Source organism: Podarcis bocagei (assembly GCF_964188305.1).
Source record: "Podarcis bocagei genome assembly, contig: HAP1_SCAFFOLD_208, whole genome shotgun sequence".
Lineage (NCBI taxonomy): Eukaryota > Metazoa > Chordata > Lepidosauria > Squamata > Lacertidae > Podarcis > Podarcis bocagei.
Window position 1 is genome coordinate 359 of NW_027670240.1, and position 18,676 is coordinate 19,034.

General features: G+C 46.5%; 1 protein-coding gene and 1 long non-coding RNA gene across 5 annotated transcripts in view; one reads left to right on the forward strand and one right to left on the reverse strand.

The window, feature by feature from the left end:
* Positions 1-18,676, forward strand: part of LOC308579566 (receptor-type tyrosine-protein phosphatase epsilon-like) — a 22,747-nt gene continuing 4,071 nt past the window's right edge. Inside the window, exons 1-7 of one of the 2 annotated variants that reach the window (XM_081214126.1) lie at positions 1-1,129; positions 1,793-1,953; positions 6,011-6,146; positions 8,070-8,219; positions 10,414-10,507; positions 10,741-10,817; positions 12,199-12,333. In XM_081214126.1, the coding sequence (XP_081070252.1) occupies positions 1,883-1,953; positions 6,011-6,146; positions 8,070-8,219; positions 10,414-10,507; positions 10,741-10,817; positions 12,199-12,333 (663 nt within the window). In that variant the 5' untranslated portion in view covers positions 1-1,129; positions 1,793-1,882. Of the gene's footprint in view, positions 1,130-1,789; positions 1,954-6,010; positions 6,147-8,069; positions 8,220-10,413; positions 10,508-10,740; positions 10,818-12,198; positions 12,334-18,676 lie in introns of both variants that reach the window. The other variant, XM_081214125.1, reaches the window with a different exon arrangement.
* The window catches only part of LOC308579567, a 27,494-nt gene continuing 21,181 nt past the window's right edge, over positions 12,364-18,676 (reverse strand). For all 3 annotated transcript variants that reach the window (XR_014004539.1, XR_014004540.1, XR_014004541.1), the window contains exon 4: positions 12,364-12,438. This is a non-coding gene — a long non-coding RNA (uncharacterized lncRNA). The remainder of the gene's footprint in view (positions 12,439-18,676) is intronic.

Below are 18,676 nucleotides of genomic sequence, written 5' to 3' on the forward strand. Positions count from 1 at the left end.
CAGTCAGATGCCTGTGGGAAACCTTCAAGCAGGACTTGAACGCAAGAACACTCTTCCCTCCTGCAATTTCCAGCAACTGGTATTCAGAAACATTACTGCCTCCAGTGTTGTGGGCACAGCATAGTTATTATGACTAGTAGCCATGTGTTGTGGGGGGCAGGAATGGCTGAGAATTGTTTGACTGCATTTTTCTCTTCCCTAATCCACTGCCAAATTTCGTTATCTTTCCTGGAATGCTAGATGGACTTTCAGGCTCCAGCTTACCTTCCAGCCCAATTACTAGTTCCTAGAATAAAACTGATTTCATAAAATACAATATGAAATTTCCCAGCACATCTGCAGCAGGGTAGAAGATGATGGCTGGAGCGTATTCGTGTGCATATTCATTTCCTGTTGTGCTTTTTAGGTAGCTAATTAAAAGTGAATAAGGTGTGTTTGGAAAGCAGAAAATTATAATAGTAATAATTTTTAAATTTATATCCCACTCTTCCTCCCAAAGAGCCCAAGGTGGCAAACCCAAGCAGTAAGACAAGAAAAACATCTAAAGGCAATTCCAATACAGATGCTAACAAAATAAATATATCTCGGTCACTGAGAAGCATGCAACTTTTATTGCTCAAGGATGACCTCTCCTGGCATTCATAGAGAAATGTTGACAGAGTTCTCAACAATTCTCTCATTGTATGCAGTATAGATTTTTAAAAGAATGTCATGTAACCATTGGCTACAAATGGCTCTGGATTGAAATTATTGCATCCTGCAACCTGGAGAAACGGGCTTTTAGAAATCATAGGGGGGTGAAGTCATACCTTAATGAATTTTTGGTCCTATTATATTTCATAACTCACTATTAATATAGTTAGGCGGTGTCAGTTTCAGTTTTAGAATTTTAAAAAGCATACTTTAAATAGACTCAAAATAATTGTACAGCTTTATAGTACAGCTCAGTTATTTGAGGGGCATATATTGCAGCTTGAAGTGACTGTGTGTGTTCTTTACATTTGCACAGGACAAGTGTTTCCAGTACTGGCCTGATCAGGGATGCTGGACTTATGGAAACATCCGAGTTTCTGTGGAGGACTGTATAGTTCTTGTGGATTATACTATTCGGAAGTTTTGTATTCAGTCAGTAAGTTATAGACCCCATTTAATATTTCTCATAACTGGAAAACATTCCTGATCTATTTTTAACCTCTAAAATACGTACTTGGAATTGTCTGTTTTTGTTGAGTGAAAACTGTTTTTGTCAGATGAAAACTTAGCTCTACTCAATACTTACATTTTATTAAACTGTGCCCGAAGTGAGATTTCATTTGGCATTCTGCATGTAGTTTTTGTTTTCATGTTGCCATTAAACACCGAAGGCTCTAGTAGCTCTCTGTTCTCTGAAGCTTCTTTTGGGAGCGAAGTGTCTCTAGCTCCAATTGGGGTAAATCGTTCCCCATCCACTTGCCAGTCTCAGGCCAGGGGTGCTTACAGGTTAAGGTGTCCCCACAATAACTCTTGCTGAAAGAAGGGGAAATGTGGGTGCATGAATACTAAGTTCTAAGTGAGCACAACATGCAAGGTCATGGAATATGCTTATGACTTGCAGTTTCTATGCTTTTTGCTGGCAGCTGAGTGACTCTGTAATTCTCTTTATATACTGAACATTTTAAATTAATTCTTAGTCTAGGCTGCTATTGCTGATGTCTGAAGAGGGAGGGATCGGTCACACTAACTGGATTGTTTGCTGATTTTAGCCAAAGAAATCAATGGTCATACTCATATTCTGTTTCTGGCTCTCTAGCAGGTTTCTGATGGCTGCAAAGCTCCCAGGCTTGTGACACAGCTTCATTTCACCAGCTGGCCTGATTTTGGAGTGCCTTTCACACCTATTGGAATGCTCAAATTCCTAAAGAAAGTAAAATCATTGAATCCTGCACATGCTGGACCAATTGTGGTTCACTGCAGGTATGTGTATGTATAAATATGCAGGTACACACACATACCCATGAAAACTTACCTTGGGGTGGCCTAACAGGAAGTGGGCAAAATCAATTTTTGCGTGCTTAAGCAACAAGTGTCTCCTTAATGTGGGCTTTTCCTACTAGGGTCTCTGAGAAAAAGCAGAACAAGCCAACATCAGAACTAGTATCAGGAAACTGGCTTCTTCTTGATGATGATTATTATCCGTATTGTATCACCTGTGAAAAAAAAGCAAAGGTTTCTCCTTAGTTATTCATCAGCAGGGATTAATTTGTCCCCTTTTCCATTTTGAGAGACGGACCATTTGTTGTGACTTATGCCAAGATAAGCTTGTGCAAATCTCCCTTCAGGAATCTTTTTTACAATTTTAAAAATAGCCCATCGTTCAAAACTTTACTATCAGCATAAATATATTCATAAAGTACCAGCAGTTTTCTAGGTTAAGAAAACAATACAGTCACTGCCGCAAGCTTAGATATGGCACAGAAGTGAAAAAGGATAGCGATGGAACAGGAAAAGGAACAAGCTCTTTGTAGTAATGTAGTTGTATTCTTAGCAGTCTATGTAGCTACCAGTACCATGAAGGAGGTAGGGGAAGGCAGTTTGAGTCTGATGGAGGAGGAAGCATGGGTGATTCATGCATTCTTAAAACACACTTGAAAGTAATCAACGCCCAATCAAAATATAAAAATGCTCTTTGTACAACTTGTACCAGGATGCTTAGAAGAAGTGGTATCGCTGATAAACTTTTTTGTGTGTATATATAATAAATGGGAAAGGGTCTAAGGAAATAAGTTATGATTTAGAAAGCTGGAATATGACATCACAAGAACAACAAACCGAAATAAAATAATAGGATACCAGAGGAACATTTATGCCTAGCACAGGATGCCAGGCCCTTTTCCTCTGAAAGGAAGGCTGAAAATCATTTGAGTTATCATTAATCAGAAGCAACCATGCTCCCTCTAGTGGTTGTGCTATTAAACACTAGGCCAGTGTTTCCCAACCGGTGTTCAGCGGCACACTAGTGTGCCGCGAGACGTTGCCTGGTGTGCCGTGGGAGGGAGGCGGGCGAGTCGGGCGGCGAGAGGCGGGGCGGCGGCGGCGAGGAGAGGCCGCCCAGCGCGGGGCTCTCGCCGTCTGCCTGCCTGGCTGCCTGCGTGGCGCTGACGTCACGGGGCTGTAACGTGCCCCACATAGGCACACGCGGGGCGGCGAGCGAGCGAGCTCCCACATCCCATCGCCGCTCGCTTCGGCCGGCCTACTGGGCTGTCGCAGGCGGAAGGCCTGCGCATGCGCGATGTTTTCGCGCCTTCGGGATTCCCTTCACGCCTTCCTCCTCCCGGGTCCTTGAGAGCGCGGGAAGCGGCAGCGCGAGACCGGCCGTTGAGCCTGGCAGGTATTGCGCTTGCCAAGGCAGTCATGCAGATCATCCTTTATTATCCTTTTTAAAAGTTGCATGTGGGATTGTGGCATTGTGCAAAATGCATGAATAAATCTTTCATGGAAATGGGCAGTGACACAAATCCGTAGTCATCCAGGAGGTTCTGTAAAGCAGGCAGCAGTTGGGCTTGTTTGGGCGGACAGTCTCTTCCCATACTATGAAAGAAAATGGATAGTCAGCACAAGGAAAGCCAAGGCCAGGTGAAATAAGGATCACCTGGGAAATACAGAGAACTGGACTATCAGGAAATTATTGAAATCCTAATCACAAAGAGTTTGAACAGTGTCCCACATAACCTTTGTGGAGCTTTAAATAGATTTTATTTTATTTTATTTTATTTTATTTATTGCAATGCATTGCATTGCAAACCACTCTGTGGGTATTTCTTTATCCCGAAAGGCAGCCTAAATACTTTAATAAATAATAAATCAATTCATTATAAATGAAATTGAATTTAGATTCACAGTATAAGCACAATTTAAATCAGACTCATGCCAGCTACATTACTGCCCTGGAGATGTTTGGGTTGAAAGGCTGAATACTAATTCAATTAACAACGCCAACAACAACCTTTTTACAGGCATATGTCAAGGGCTCAGCACCTCCTTTTAAGTATTTGAATCTGTTACGTTTACATGGATATTTCCCCAGCTTCTAATAACATTTGCTCTCTTCTCTCATAGGATTTTCTCATAGGATTTACTTTCTTTGTGTTTATTTGATTCCTATTAAAGAGAATTACTTTATATATAGTCAATATAGGCGCAGAGTTAATTTTTTAAACATTTTCTAATGGTGGTGTGCCTCGAGATTTTTTTCATGAAACAAGTGTGCCTTTGCCCAAAAAAGGTTGGGAAACACTGCACTAGGACAGTATTTTAGCATTTCACAGTAAATCAATACTGTACATTTTTATATCTAATGTTCATATTGGTGTCAAAATGGTATTTTAGAATTCAATTCAGTATACAGTGTTACCTCAGAAGTCGAACGGAATTGTTCTGGAAGTCCGTTTGACTTCCAAAACGTTTGGAAACCAAGGCACGGCTTCCGATTGGCTGCAGAAAGTGCCTGCAGCCAATCGGAAGCCGCGTCAGATGTTCGGGTTCCAAAGACCGTTCACAAACCGGAACACTCACTTCCGGGTTTGCAGCGTTTGGAAGCCAAAACATTCGACTCGCAAGGCATTCGGGATCCTAGGTAAGACTGTATTTAGCTCTTTATAAGGCCAGCATAGTTGCTAGTTAAAAATAAAAGGTGAGTCTCAAGTTCAAGATCCTAAAGTAGTTAACTTGAGGATGTGCAAAGTGTGTCTTAAAGTGAAAAGAGTGGGTGGAGGAGGGAGCCCTTGTCTTACCTCCTGATTTCCCCTCCTTAGCCCATCCCATGGGATAATTTTCCACACAGATACCGAAGTGAGTCCAGCTGCTAGAAGAACAGCAGCTGAAGGATGGCTCTACGTGGAAGAGCAGAAAGCAGCAGGGAGGTTTCAGTAGCCCCTGCCTACGCAGCCGATTTGTCACTGTAAATTGTACTACAATATGTGTGATCGCAGCACACTTGCAATTAAAGGCACAGTGAACCCCACATTATGTAATTTGGCCATAAGCAGCAGGAAGTAGATTCAATATTACTTATGGGTATGGTCCAATGGTTACTTGAATCTGAGCTACTTTGGGTTTCTATCCCAACTTAGATTTATTTATGTTCATTCAGACTTCTTGCTGTGAGTCAATGCGAAGTAGCCCTGGACAAAGAATGAAACCCTGTTGCCTTGGGACCTTTGCAAAAAGACTGTCTCACAACTGGGCAGGATTCCCAGTACGTTTCCGAGCACAATTCAAAGTGTTGGTGCTGACCTTTAAAGCCCTAAACGGCCTTGGCCCAGTATACCTGAAGGAGCGTCTCCACCCCCATCATTCTACCCGGATACTGAGGTCCACCACTGAGGGCCTTCTGGCGGTTCCCTCATTGTGAGAAGCCAAGTTACAGGGAACCAGGCAGAGGGCCTTCTCGGTAGTGGCACCCTCCCTGTGGAATACCCTCCCACCAGATGTCAAAGAGAACAACAACTACCATACTTTTAGAAGACATCTGAAGGCAGCCTTGTTTAGGGAAGCTTTTAATGTTTGATGTATTACAGTATTTTAATATTTTTTGGAAGCCGCCCAGCCAGATGGGCAGGGTATAAATAATAAATTATTGTTATTGTTATTGTTATTATTCCAGGTTGCGAGAAAGCCTTTGAGCATGCAGCCATATTTGCAAAGGACCCATACATGTTTTTTACATAAACACGGAGGGTGGGATTGCTTGGCGATCCCTACTCCTGTGTTGTTAAGACGGAAGCATTGCCTAAATAGGGGGTCCTGTCTCACAATAAACTAAATGCAGGAGATGTTGATACTGCCACTAAACGTAGTGGAGAGAGTCTGCTCTGACCTGTCATAGTGCTTGCAATATAAGTAAGGAAGACAAAGAAAATCAGAAATATTGGGAGTAAGACTTCAGAAGAAGGATTGCCAAGTCCAAAAAAGTTACTGCAATATGTTTCATCATTTTCCTCCTAATTCCTGTTGCGTTTCCTTTCTTCTTAAGTGCTGGTGTGGGTCGTACAGGCACATTCATAGTAATCGATGCTATGATTGACATGATGCATGTCGAGCAAAAAGTTGACGTTTTTGAGTTTGTGGCAAGAATCCGCAATCAACGCCAACAAATGGTTCAGACCGATGTAAGTAAATAAAATACACCTTATGTCAAATTTATCAATCTTTTCAGCTTAAAAGATGACAGAATGACTCAGCCAATTGGAGGGAGGTGTTGGCCAACATTTTCTGCCCTCACCCATGAAAAACATTACACCTTTTGTCACTTGTGAGTAGGAGCAGGAAAATGTTTGCACCCTGGGAATTCACCTGTGCTCCCTTACCAAAAAAGAAGTACTTCTTTCCTGTCTTGATCTGCTGTTCCTTTAATACTAAATCAGCTTTGCTTGTCCTCAGTGACATTGTCACTTGGCTAATCATGGTTGGCTATGTGATGACATCCAATCCAATCCAAATCTTTATTATGGTCATAGACCAGCATCTAGTTCATCTATGTAATGACATCATTATTCCAAAGCAGACAAGACCTATTTTTTAAAAAAGTGTGCCAAAGCAGCAGCCAATTAGAGCAACAAATTGTGGGGCCAGGGATAGTGGAAATTAAGGCAGATAGTGGAAGTTCTCCACAGCGAACTCAGTCAATCCACAGGGGTCAACTCGCCATCCAGGGATCAGCCGCACAATGAAGTTTCCCACAAAGAGCTCAGTGCATGGCCCAATCCATTAGAGTTGATCAGGCAGCCCATCTGCTGGGCGGTAACTCCAGCCCTGCTTTCTGCAGGGACAGGCTGCGTGACTGAGTTCACCACGCGGCAGTCAGTCATGCAGCCACGCATTTACCTGCCCTCACCTGACCATGTTTGACATCGAGTAGGAGGCAGGTTGAGCACGGTTTGAGGAACGTCCTTGTGGGCTTAAATTCAGCCCACAGCAGGAGGTTCACCACCCTGGCCTCTATGATACACGGGTAGTGGGGTGTTCCTAGTTAGTGTAGACCAGGGATAGCCAATGCCCTCCGGATGTTGTTGGGACTGCAGCCCTGGTCATTTGCCATGCTGGCTAAGGCTGATGGGTACTGTAGTTCAGGGACATCTGGACGGCACCATGTTGACTACCCCTGATGTAAACAATACTGGGCTAGTCTGACATAGTATAAGAGAACTTTCTAAGTTCCAGAGATACAAAACATCTGTATTAATCCTCTTGCCCTGAAAAGCTTCAATTCTTGCACCTTAGCACGGTCTTATTTTTCGCCATATTTAGTCTCTGTTTTCTTTTCTTTTTTTAAAGGTGTGATTCATTATTTGTGTTCTAAATGGCTCTTTGTGATTCTAGAATGCTTTTATGGAGTGTGAGCTGTTAATTTATTCTGAAGGATGAAGCTTCTCTGTAGTTTAATGTTGTTTTACCTCTCCAGACAAATCACTAGCTGAAACCAAGATTCTTCCTTTCCTTTACCGTTTGTGGTTTGTCACCAAAATTCCTAAATGCCATAAGGATGAATTATTACATATGGATAAGATACGTTTTATCATTATGGGAATAAACTTAGGTCAAGCTCATGCTTTTTCTAGCCTTTTGTGTGGCCAGAAAAAGGGGATAGTAGGTTTCACTTCAACTTTTGTTGAACTGCCTTAGGATGATTAATCAAAATTCAAACAAACTGTGATTAATCTCCAAGCCTTGGTTTTTGAATCTGGATTGTTTCAATAAACCATATATTAGCCACATTTTAGGATTTTGATGTAATGCTGAGCTTGGGTTAATTGAAAATGGAAGTGAAAACTTCCAAGCTCCTTCCAAGCTCCGGTGGATGAGAGAGGGATAAGCCTAGACTTGTTCCTTTACAGTAAACTGTATTTTATTGGCTTATTCAATCATAACGTATGTGTAAGTTTTTTACCTACCACTCGTAAAGGCAACAGTTACATTTCTGACTACTGTATAAAAGTGTATGAGATAGCTTGAGGTTATTCATATCATATATTATATGCGATTAGTAATATTTAAAGTGTCCTGGCTTATAAAATGGCTTACGTTCTTTACAGATGCAGTATTCCTTCATTTATCAAGCCTTACTTGAATACTACCTCTATGGTGACACAGAACTAGATGTGTCCTCCTTAGAAAAGCACCTGCAGCCATCGCACAATGCAGCACCAAATCTTGTCAAACTAGGGCTAGAAGAAGAGTTTAAAGTAAGTATTAAATAAAATTTTACAAAGATTTCAGGCTCACACTTAAAAGAAATAGTTTCTTACTCTGATTTTTAAAAGGTTAATCATCTTAGAGTATTGGGTTGGGTATTTTTTAGATAAAGAAACTTCACCTGAATTAGAATTTGGTGATAACAGTCATATTATGCATAGCATATATAATATGTCTGGAGTTATGAATATAGTGAAGTAAAGTTTTAAGGCTAACACCAGTTATACTTTCTCGACTTAACTGTATCTCAAACCATTCTTTTGCATTTTGAGATCTGCTGAATTTGCAAATATGAACAAAAGTAATTGTCCCTTCTACTTTTGGAAGTTTTTTAATGTTACATTCATACATACATTTGCGGTATAACATCAATGTTCAGCTTTCCTGTATTGCAGGAGGTTGGACTAGATGACCCACAGGATCTCTTCCAACTTTACAATTCTATGATTCTGTGTGTAATACTTATTGTTTAATATGTACATACTACCTTTATTTTTTTAACTTACTTTACTTAAATTTAATATACCACGCTTTATCCATAGATCCCAGGGCAATGTACAATATTAAAAAGATAACTTACATAGCTGTCAGAGCTGCTTGAAGATCCTAGCTCACAGAGGATCACGCTAGCCAGCGATCATTAAGTAAAAGTCTTTATTGAATTACAGTTTCCATTCTCACGCTGCTGCGCGCAAACTCTACGTCTAGTAGCTAGATCGGCGAAGCTCCGTCTGAGTCTCCGCCCCGTGAGCACCAGCTTAATATCCTAGCCTTGCTCCACCTTTTCCGCCTGACTGTCCTCCTCTGGGTCCCTCTACCCCCCGGGGCCTCCTCCTTCCGGGATTCTTCTGACGCTGACCCGGACCCTCCTGCCTCCTTGCGCCGGGCTTTAGGACCTGGTTCCCTTTCGGGGCTGCTTACTGCGCCGCCTTCCTCTGCATTTGAACTTGGCGCGCGCGCCCAACCTTCCACCTTCCTCTTAACCGTTTCTTCGCTCCCCGATGGAGGTGTGGCCACTCCTGACTCATGCCCTCCCTCCTGTGGTGAGCTGCCAGCGCTTCCCCCCTGGCTCCCTTCCTCTTCCCTGCTTCCTGGCGGTGACGCAGGTCCCGATTTCCAGCTGCTCCCCCCTGAGTCCCTTCTGGCTCTATCTTCCTGGGGTGCCCCCCTTGCCCTGGCCACTGGTGCTCCTTTCTGTGAATCCTCTGATTCACTGGAAAGACTAGGAGATCTCGGGTCGTCGTCATCACTCATCTTTTCTTCTGCCTCCTCCCCTTCGCTCTCTGTTTCCTCCCTTGCCCGTGCCTCTGCTCCTAAACCCCTGACAATAGCATATTTAAAAAAAATAAAAAACCACAGAAAAATCATAATAACAGTCTCTCCACATATAAAAAGCCATAGAATATTTAATGGCCAAAGGCTTGGGTTAAAGAGGAATGTTTTTGCCTGGTACCTAAAGACATGTAACGATGGCACCAAGCAAGCCTCTCTGGGGAGAGCTTTTCACAAATGGGGAGCCACCACAAAAAAGGCCTGTTCTCATGTTGTGAGCCTCTGAACCTTTTGGGGAGGGGAGGGACAAAGAAAAGGCCCTCCAAACACAGGGGCTGGGTAGGTCCATATAGGGAGAGGCGGTCCTTAAGGTCCTGAGGTCCTGAGCCGCTTAAGGCTTCATAGGTCAGCACCAACATTTTAAAATGGGCCTAGAAACCAATTGGCAGCAAGTGCTGTTGGGCAAGGATTAGCGCTATATGCTCAGCTTGTCTTGCCCCAGTGAGAACTTGGCAACTGAATTTTACATCAGCTGAAGTTTCCAAACTGTCTTCAGAGGCAGCCCCATGTATAACACATTGCAGTAATCTAACCTAGAAACAAGTAATACATACAAGCTACTAGAAATTGAACTGTACATATCACTCTTTCTAGCTACATACCTTGCCTGCAGAAAACAAAAGCAGTGTGTCTTAGTTTCCAGGTTTTAAAAAATTGCTTTCCATATAGGTGTAACATAAAAGAACACAGGTGAAGGTTTATGTGGTTTGGGATCAGGTGAATCAACTAGAAATCTCTAAAAGGAACAGAATATCATGAAATTTTGATGTGTACCTGTTAGCCATTTTTGGTATTCTGTGTTTTTATACAGTAATCTACAAAGTCCTAGCCCAATTTCTCTTTTTGCTGTAGAAATTAACAAATGTTCGAATAATGAAAGAAAACATGAGAACTGGTAATCTGCCCGCAAATATGAAGAAAGCCAGAGTTATCCAAATCATCCCATGTAAGATACTAATTTTCCTCTTTGTAAAAACCGAAATACTTGTATTTATCCAAATTAGTAGTGTACGGTTATGTTACACATTCAACAGCAGGTGGCACTGCTAGGCTGAAGTACAAAGATATATCGTAAACTTGATTCTACGAAAGCCTGAAGCTTCATATCTTTATTGTATTATTGACTATAAAATGCTAAGTATTCTAAGAAACCTAATATGTGGTGTTTTTGTATTTTAGATGACTTTAACAGAGTGATTCTTTCAATGAAAAGAGGTCAGGAGTATACGGATTATATCAATGCTTCCTTCATAGACGTAAGTGTTTCTGTGTATGTGGAATATGTGTAGTACTGATTTTTACAAGTCTTTTCAGCAGTCAACTTTGTTTTCGACTAGCAGGCAACATGGTTGCACATGTGCCTTTATCATTACCACATGAGCTATATTGAAGAGTAACTTGAGAATTTTCAAAAAGAATCAAATTATCAACATCATAAAAAGTATGGCTTTGCACTTAAAATGTCAACAGAGAGAGACAAACCTCCCTGCTCTCCTTGTTCCTTAAGAGAAAACAGAAATTGAGGTCCCCACCTGCAGCGAAGCATTTTCTAGCTATCAAATAAGAATTTTCCTCTTCTCCACTTCTTCCAAATACAGTTCAGCTGCCTGAACAGTATTTACTCCTTCATGGTCTCAGTCGTAGGGTTCATCTCTATATACACACTGCCATCTTTTTTCTCTTGACCCTTAGATTTTTATTTTATTTTCTAATACTTTAATACAGTCCTCAAGGGAAGCTTAATAAGTCAGTTAATGAACCCGGTTAAATTCCCACAGTCTTTCCAGTGCCACCTAATTACATTTTCAGACACCTGGTGGATTGTCCATTGGCTTTTTCTCTCTTGTGGTGTGTGTGGGTGTGGGTGTGTGTGTGTGTGTGTGTGTGCGTGCGCCTACAGGGCTTGCATGAAAGTCTGTCTCGCAGGAGGTGGGTGGTGAGAAGCACCTGGCTCCCTCTCTCACTCTGAAGGACCCCATTTGCCCGTTCTCAGAGGCCTCACAGAAGTCTCACATGGGTGGCAGCAGTAAACACAACCATGCAAGGCTTCTTCAGGGCTGACTTGGCAGCCAGGGGGCCAGGTGGAGTATCAGTTCATCATGCCCACATGAGGCAGCCACCTGAGATTATTGCCTGAATTCAGATCATGAATGGCAGCTGGTGTGGTGTAGGGGTTAGAGCAGGGGTAGGCGACCTGAGGCCTGTGGGCCAGATGTGACCCAATTGCCTTCTCAATCCGGCCTGCGGACGGTCCAGGAATCAGCATGTTTTTAGTAGAATGTGTTCTTTTATTTAAAATGCATCTCTGGGTTATTTGTGGGGCATAGGAATTCGTTCATGATTGCAATGCAATGCAATGCAATGCAATGCAATGCAATGCAATGCAATGCAATGCAATATAAATCTTGTGTTTTTCTATTCCTGAACTGGTTTCCCTCTTCTTCCATTGTATGTAAGGGACTAACTACAGTTTTCTGGATTTGTGGCTCATTCTGGAGCTTTCTGAAAAGAATAGTTTGTTCTAATATTTCTGATATTTCTAGTTAGTCTAGAATCACTTTTAGGTTGCCTGGAGTTAAAAAATTGAAATCACCGAGGCATCAGGTAATCGTTGCATGTATTTTTTTTACTGTGAAGGGCTATCGCCAGAAGGATTACTTCATTGCAACACAAGGACCTCTTCCTCACACTGTGGAAGACTTCTGGCGAATGGTGTGGGAATGGAAATGCCACACAATTGTAATGCTCACCGAAGTTCTCGAAAGGGAGCAGGTATGACCACTTTGCCCAATTTAAAAAAAAAACAAACATATATTTTTATGAATAGCGTAAAGTGTGATGAGGAAATGAAATTTTTCTTCAGGACATTCCAACCCACTAAAAAAAAAAAAAGAAAGATAATTAGCCTATAAATAGCCACAAATATGCTTCATACCACCAAATCTTAGCAAAGCCCAGCTGTGTTTAGCTGCAGAGTGCTGTGCAGACTGGGGACTTTGTGATGTCACTGTAGTGTTTTGCTGTTCTTATTCCTCACCCCACTTTTTTAAAAAAATGCTTTGCTCTTGAAAAAAGATTTCCAGGCTAGGAATGAGACATGTAGTAGCATGGTTTCTGATGCACACAGCTTCACGCGAATTGTACCTAACCTGGCTTGATGATCCTCAGTACTGAAAATTCAGACAAAAATTGTCACAATTCTAGGGAAAGTTACATATAATCAAGTCAATTGGGAAATCAATGGGAATTAAGTGTGCTCAACTGAGTGCTAAGATGTCAGTGGAGCTTAATAGTGCTTACTTAACGTCCTCTGGACTGCACTGCGTGTCAGCAGTTGCATGGTGTCAAGAAGTCTGCATGTTTGGTGCAGCATCAAACTACATTTCTTAACTTAAGGTGAGCTATAATGGGTTTTACAGTTATATCCATTTCAAGCGTTGCTGAAATCATTGTTAAGTCATTACAAAAGCAACTTGTGTTGTCATATGATTCGTGAAAGTTTTTAATGTGTCTTTCTAACTTTTCCCCTTTTTAAAAACTTTTCATTTGTCTCCCAAAGTACAGAAGTATTGCATGTCAAACATATGCTTGTGTGACATCAATTTCACATAGAAAACAGGCATCAACTAAAACATGGAGAATGTAGAACTTCCTGTATTTTTCTTCTTCTGTTCAGTACTCAGATACAGGGGCATTAAATAGTTATTCTATATAATATTGTCAGAGCTGCTTGAAGATCCTAGCTCACAGAGGATCACGCTAGCCAGCGATCATTAAGTAAAAGTCTTTATTGAATTACAGTTTCCATTCTCACGCTGCTGCGCGCAAACTCTACGTCTAGTAGCTAGATCGGCGAAGCTCCGTCTGAGTCTCCGCCCCGTGTGCACCAACTTAATATCCTAGCCTTGCTCCACCTTTTCCGCCTGACTGTCCTCCTCTGGGTCCCTCTACCCCCCGGGGCTTCTTCCTTCCGGGATTCTTCTGACGCTGACCCGGACCCTCCTGCCTCCTTGCGCCGGGCTTTAGGACCTGGTTCCCTTTCGGGGCTGCTTACTGCGCCACCTTCCTCTGCATTTGAACTTGGCGCGCGCGCCCAACCTTCCACTTTCCTCTTAACCGTTTCTTCGCTCCCCGATGGAGGTGTGGCCACTCCTGACTCATGCCCTCCCTCCTGTGGTGAGCTGCCAGCGCTTCCCCCCTGGCTCCCTTCCTCTTCCCTGCTTCCTGGCGGTGACGCTGGTCCCGATTTCCAGCTGCTCCCCCCTGAGTCCCCTCTGGCTCTATCTTCCTGGGGTGCCCCCCTTGCCCTGGCCACTGGTGCTCCTTTCTGTGAATCCTCTGATTCACTAGAAAGACTAGGAGATCTCGGGTCGTCGTCATCACTCATCTTTTCTTCTGCCTCCTCCCCTTCGCTCTCTGTTTCCTCCCTTGCCCGTGCCTCTGCTCCTAAACCCCTGACATCCATCCCCCCCTCGAAGCCCCCCATTCCCCCCTCCCCTCCTTCCGGTGCTGGAGCTGGGGGCTGCTGTTGCAAAGGGACGAACGTCGGATATCGGTCGCTTCCCGTGGCGGGCCTCCATCTGAACTCTCCCGGGTCTTCCTCCCTGCTCTCGTCGACGACGGTCACCTCCGCTTCCATCTCTGTGCCGCCGTGCTCGAAACCCGGGTCGTCCCCGAAAATGTCCATGTCCGTCTCTCCCTCCCTTCCTCCTGGCGGCGTTGCTCGTCCTGAGCATTCCAGCCACTTTCTGCGGAACTGCTCCTCTGGCCTATCGTCCCACCAATACGAGGGTTCTGAGGCGGATCCCGAGGGTGACCCCTCCGGGGAACGGACGTCTCGTGTCGGTTCCTCGTCCGAGTCGAACCCCCGGAACGTGCTGGCCGAAAGCGTGGGCGTGAAAAGCCAGTCGTCGAAAAAGTCTGCTGGCATAGGTCTATGTGGGAAGAGGGCATGAAACTCGTCTTTGAGCAGAGGTTCGTCTAGGGCGTAGCCCGGCACCCAGCTGTTCGCACTGGCCGGGGTGCCCTCCTTGGCGAGAAAGTATTCTACCCCCTCTTCCCCCCATCTGGAGTCCAAAATCTCCGTGACTTCGTTGATGCGCTCCTTCTGTGCCACTCCCGCGTGCCCTGTTCTGTCTCTGGCCGGACTCGGCGCCGTTCCGGGTTCCTGGAACCTGTGCGGTGCCTTGTAGGGAGTGAGCACCGATCTGTGGAATACCGGATGCATTCTGGAACCCTCCGGAAGTGCCAGTCTGAAAGCTACCGGGTTGACCTGCTCTTCGACTTGGTAGGGCCCCAGTTGTTTATGCCCTAGTTTCTTCTTGGCCAACGACCTGGCCGGCACTGCGTGGGCTGCTAACCAAACCCAGTCTCCCACGTGGAGCTCTTCTCCAACCCTTCTGTGCTTGTCTGCTTGTACCTTGTATGCGTGCTTGGCCAGCTCCAGGTGGCGCCTCAGCTGATCGTGGACTTCCTGCAGCTCCGACGCGAACGCATCTGCTGTCTGCGGCTCCCCCTCCCCCATTCTTTCCAGTCCCGGGAAGGTTCTGGGGTGCCTCCCGTTGTTGGCGAAGAACGGCGTGACCCCCGTGGACACGTGCTTCGTGTTGTTGCAGGCGAACTCGGCAAGCGGCAGGTAATCCACCCACGTCGCAGGCTGTTGATTTGCATAACATCTCAGGTACTGCTGCATGATGGCATTGACCCGCTCCGCTTGCCCGTTGGTCTGCGGGTGTCTCGCCGACGCCAGGTTGATCTTGACGTTCAGGAAGCCCATCAGCTTCTGCCAGAAATTCGAGATGAACTGCCGCCCCCGGTCGGACAGAATAGACCGTGGCAGACCGTGAACCTTGAACACGTGGTCTATGAACAGTTTGGCGGTTTGCTCCGCCGTGGCCACCTTAGCACACGGAATGAAATGCGCCATCTTGGAAAACAGGTCCACCACCACCAGCACTGCCGTCTTGCCCCTTGAGCTGGGCAGATCCGTGACAAAGTCCAGGGCCACCCTTTCCCAAGGTTCGACCGGAGTTTGCAGCGGTTCCAACAGTCCGGCCGGCGGTTTGTGCACCGGTTTGGCCCTCTGGCAGGTGTCACACCTCGCCACGTAGTCTGCGACCTCCCCTCTCATTCCAGGCCACCAGAAATCCCTGGCTACTAATTCCACCGTCTTCTCCTTGCCAAAGTGCCCGGCCGTGGGCGCGTCGTGCAGCTGCTGCAGCACCTTGGCTCGAAGTTCGTCTCCCGGCACGTAGATGGCCCCTTTACGGATGAGCAATCCATCTCTTAGCTGGAAACCGTCGGCCGCTGCCTTGCCCCTTTGCACCTCTGCCATCTTTGCTTGTGCGAAGGAGTCCCCCTGCAACGCTCGTCGCACCGCCTCTAGGTCCACGGTCGCCGCGGCGCACGCCCACACTGTCGGTGCGAAGATGTGCATGGCTGCCGCTGGCGTTGCGTCCTCCAGATACTGTGGCTTACGGGAGAGAGCGTCTGCCATGATGTTGGTGTCCCCCGGGACATACTCTATTCGGAAGTCGAAGTTCGCAAAGAACTCAGCCCAACGTATCTGCCTCTGGTTCAGGAACTGTGCCGTGCGCCAGTGCTCTAGATTCTTGTGGTCCGTGCAAACCTGCACCGTGTGCTTGGCGCCGATCAGAAAGTGCCTCCACGCCTTGAACGCTGCGTGAATGGCCAGCAACTCCCTGTCCCAGATGGTGTAGTTCTGCTCGGACTTGCTGAGCTTCCTGGAGTAAAACGCTCCCGGGCGCCACACCCCCTGCGGGTCTTTCTGCAGCAGGACCGCCCCCACGGCTCTGTCCGAAGCGTCTGTCTCCACCCTCATCGGCTTGCTGGGGTTGACATGAAGCAGCTGCTCTTCCGACGCGAAGAGACGCTTGAGTGCCTGAAAGGACTGCTCCGCCTGCTCTGTCCAAATGAACTTCTTTTTCTTGGAGCTAAGCGTGTCAGTGATGGCCGCCGTCTGCATCGCGAAGCCCTTGATAAACTTGCGATAGAAGTTCGCAAAGCCGACAAACCGTTGGACCTCCTTCCGGTTGCGCGGGCTCTTCCAATCCAACACCGCTCGAACCTTGGCGCTGTCCATGGCGAGCCCCTTGTCAGACAGCTTGTAGCCCAGAAAATCCACCTCCGGCACGTCAAATTGGCACTTCTCCAGCTTGGCGTAGAGCCTATGTTGCTTTAGCCTGCTCAGCACTTCCTTGACGTGTTTGTCATGCTCCTGCTGCGACTCCGAAAAGATCAGGATGTCATCTAAGAAACAGACGCACGTCTTGTAGAGAAGTCCCGCCAACACGTGATGCATAAATGCTTGAAAAACGTGGGAGCCATTTTGCAATCCAAAAGGCATAACTCTATATTCGTAGGTCCCCAGTGGCGTGAACATGGCTGTCTTCCACTCATCACCCTCCCGCATGCGAATGAGGTTGTACGCCCCCCGCAGGTCCAACTTGGTGAACACTCTGCCCTTCCGTACCTTTGCGAGGAGGTCGTCAATTCGGGGCATGGGGAAGTCCGATGGCCTAGTCACACTGTTCAAAATCCTGTAATCCACTACGAGTCTCTTTTGGGGCGTGTCCCGCTTCTTAACAAAGAATACGGGACTGCCCCCCACTGCCTTGGACTCCCGGATGAAGCCGCGCTGCAAATTATGATCAATGAACTCCTTGAGTTCTTGCAGTTCGTCCTCTGACATGGAATACAGTCTCCCTTTAGGCAGCGCCGCCCCCGGCAGCAGGTCAATTTTGCAGTCATATGGTCTGTGAGGGGGTAGCCTGTCTGCCTCCTTCTCGCAGAAAACTTCCAAAAATTCAGCGTACTTGTGGGGAATCGCTTGCAGCGTGCCTAGCAGCAGCTGTGACTCCTCTTCCTCTCCTTCCTGCCTGGGCACGATGCAGTGTTCAGCACAAAAGGAAGAGCCGAAGGTCAGCTGCCTCTGGTACCAAGCCATCGTTGGGCTGTGCTTGTCCAGCCAACTCATGCCCAATACAACGGGCGTGTCAGATAGTTGAGTGACGTTGAAGCTGATGATTTCTCTGTGATTCCCAAGTCGCATCACCATTGGTGGCGTCTGCTTCACCACTTGCCCCCCGAGCAGCTCCCTGCCATCCACCGTGACAACCTGCAGGGGCAGTGTGGCCGGCAGCAACTGCACAGCGTGCCTGTCGACAAAGTCCTGCCCTATAAAGTCCGCATTGCTGCCTGAGTCAATGGTGATTGGCACGTCTATGGTGATTCCATTGGGCAGCTGGAGAGATGCTGTGAGCCTCACTACTGGTTTGGGCGGGAGGGGGTTCACGGGCTGTAAAATCTCTGGGGACTGCGTCACTAACACGTCTGGCTGGGCCCCAGGGCCTCTTCCTCCAGCCAGACTGCTTCGTTTCCCTGCTGTGTTCCTCCTTGCTGCGTTGCTGCAGTCACCATTGCTGAGGCTGCAGTGAGCTTGTGGGGCCTCTGGGGACACTCTTTTGCCATATGCCCTGGTTCCTCACAGACGTAACACTTCCTGTTCCCTCTAGGAGGCTTCGCTTTCACTGCTGCCGGTGCTAGGGCTCTGGTTGCTGACTGAGCCCTTGCACCTCCAACCTCCATAGGTTCGGCTCCTCCTCCTGGCGGAGGCGTGGATTGCGCCCGCGCTGCTTCTCTGGGAAGGAAGGAGGGGCCCCCGGCTGGTTCGCGCCCTCCACGCCCTTCGTCCTTGCTCCACGGACGTCCTTCCAGCCTCACCCCCACTGCCAGTGCCCTCTGAACGACCTCCTGGGTGGTTCGGGGTCTCTCCCCCCTCGCGATCTCATCTTTAATCGAGTTGTGCAGCCCCTCCCAAAAGAGGTCTCTTACAGGCGCCGAATCTCTGTCCCATTCCAGGGCACTGACCAAGGCGAAAAAGTGGGCATGATACTGCCTGACGCTGGCCCTCCCTTGTCTCAGCCCATGCACCTCCTTCCGTGCAAGATCCACGTCAATACTTGATAAAAAGCACCCATCCATCGCTTTAATAAAGGCATCCGCATTCTGGAGCGCCGGATCATTATCTCTCCATAAATTGCGTAGCCATGCTTTCGCATCCCCATGCAGATGGGACATGATGAACCCCACTCTC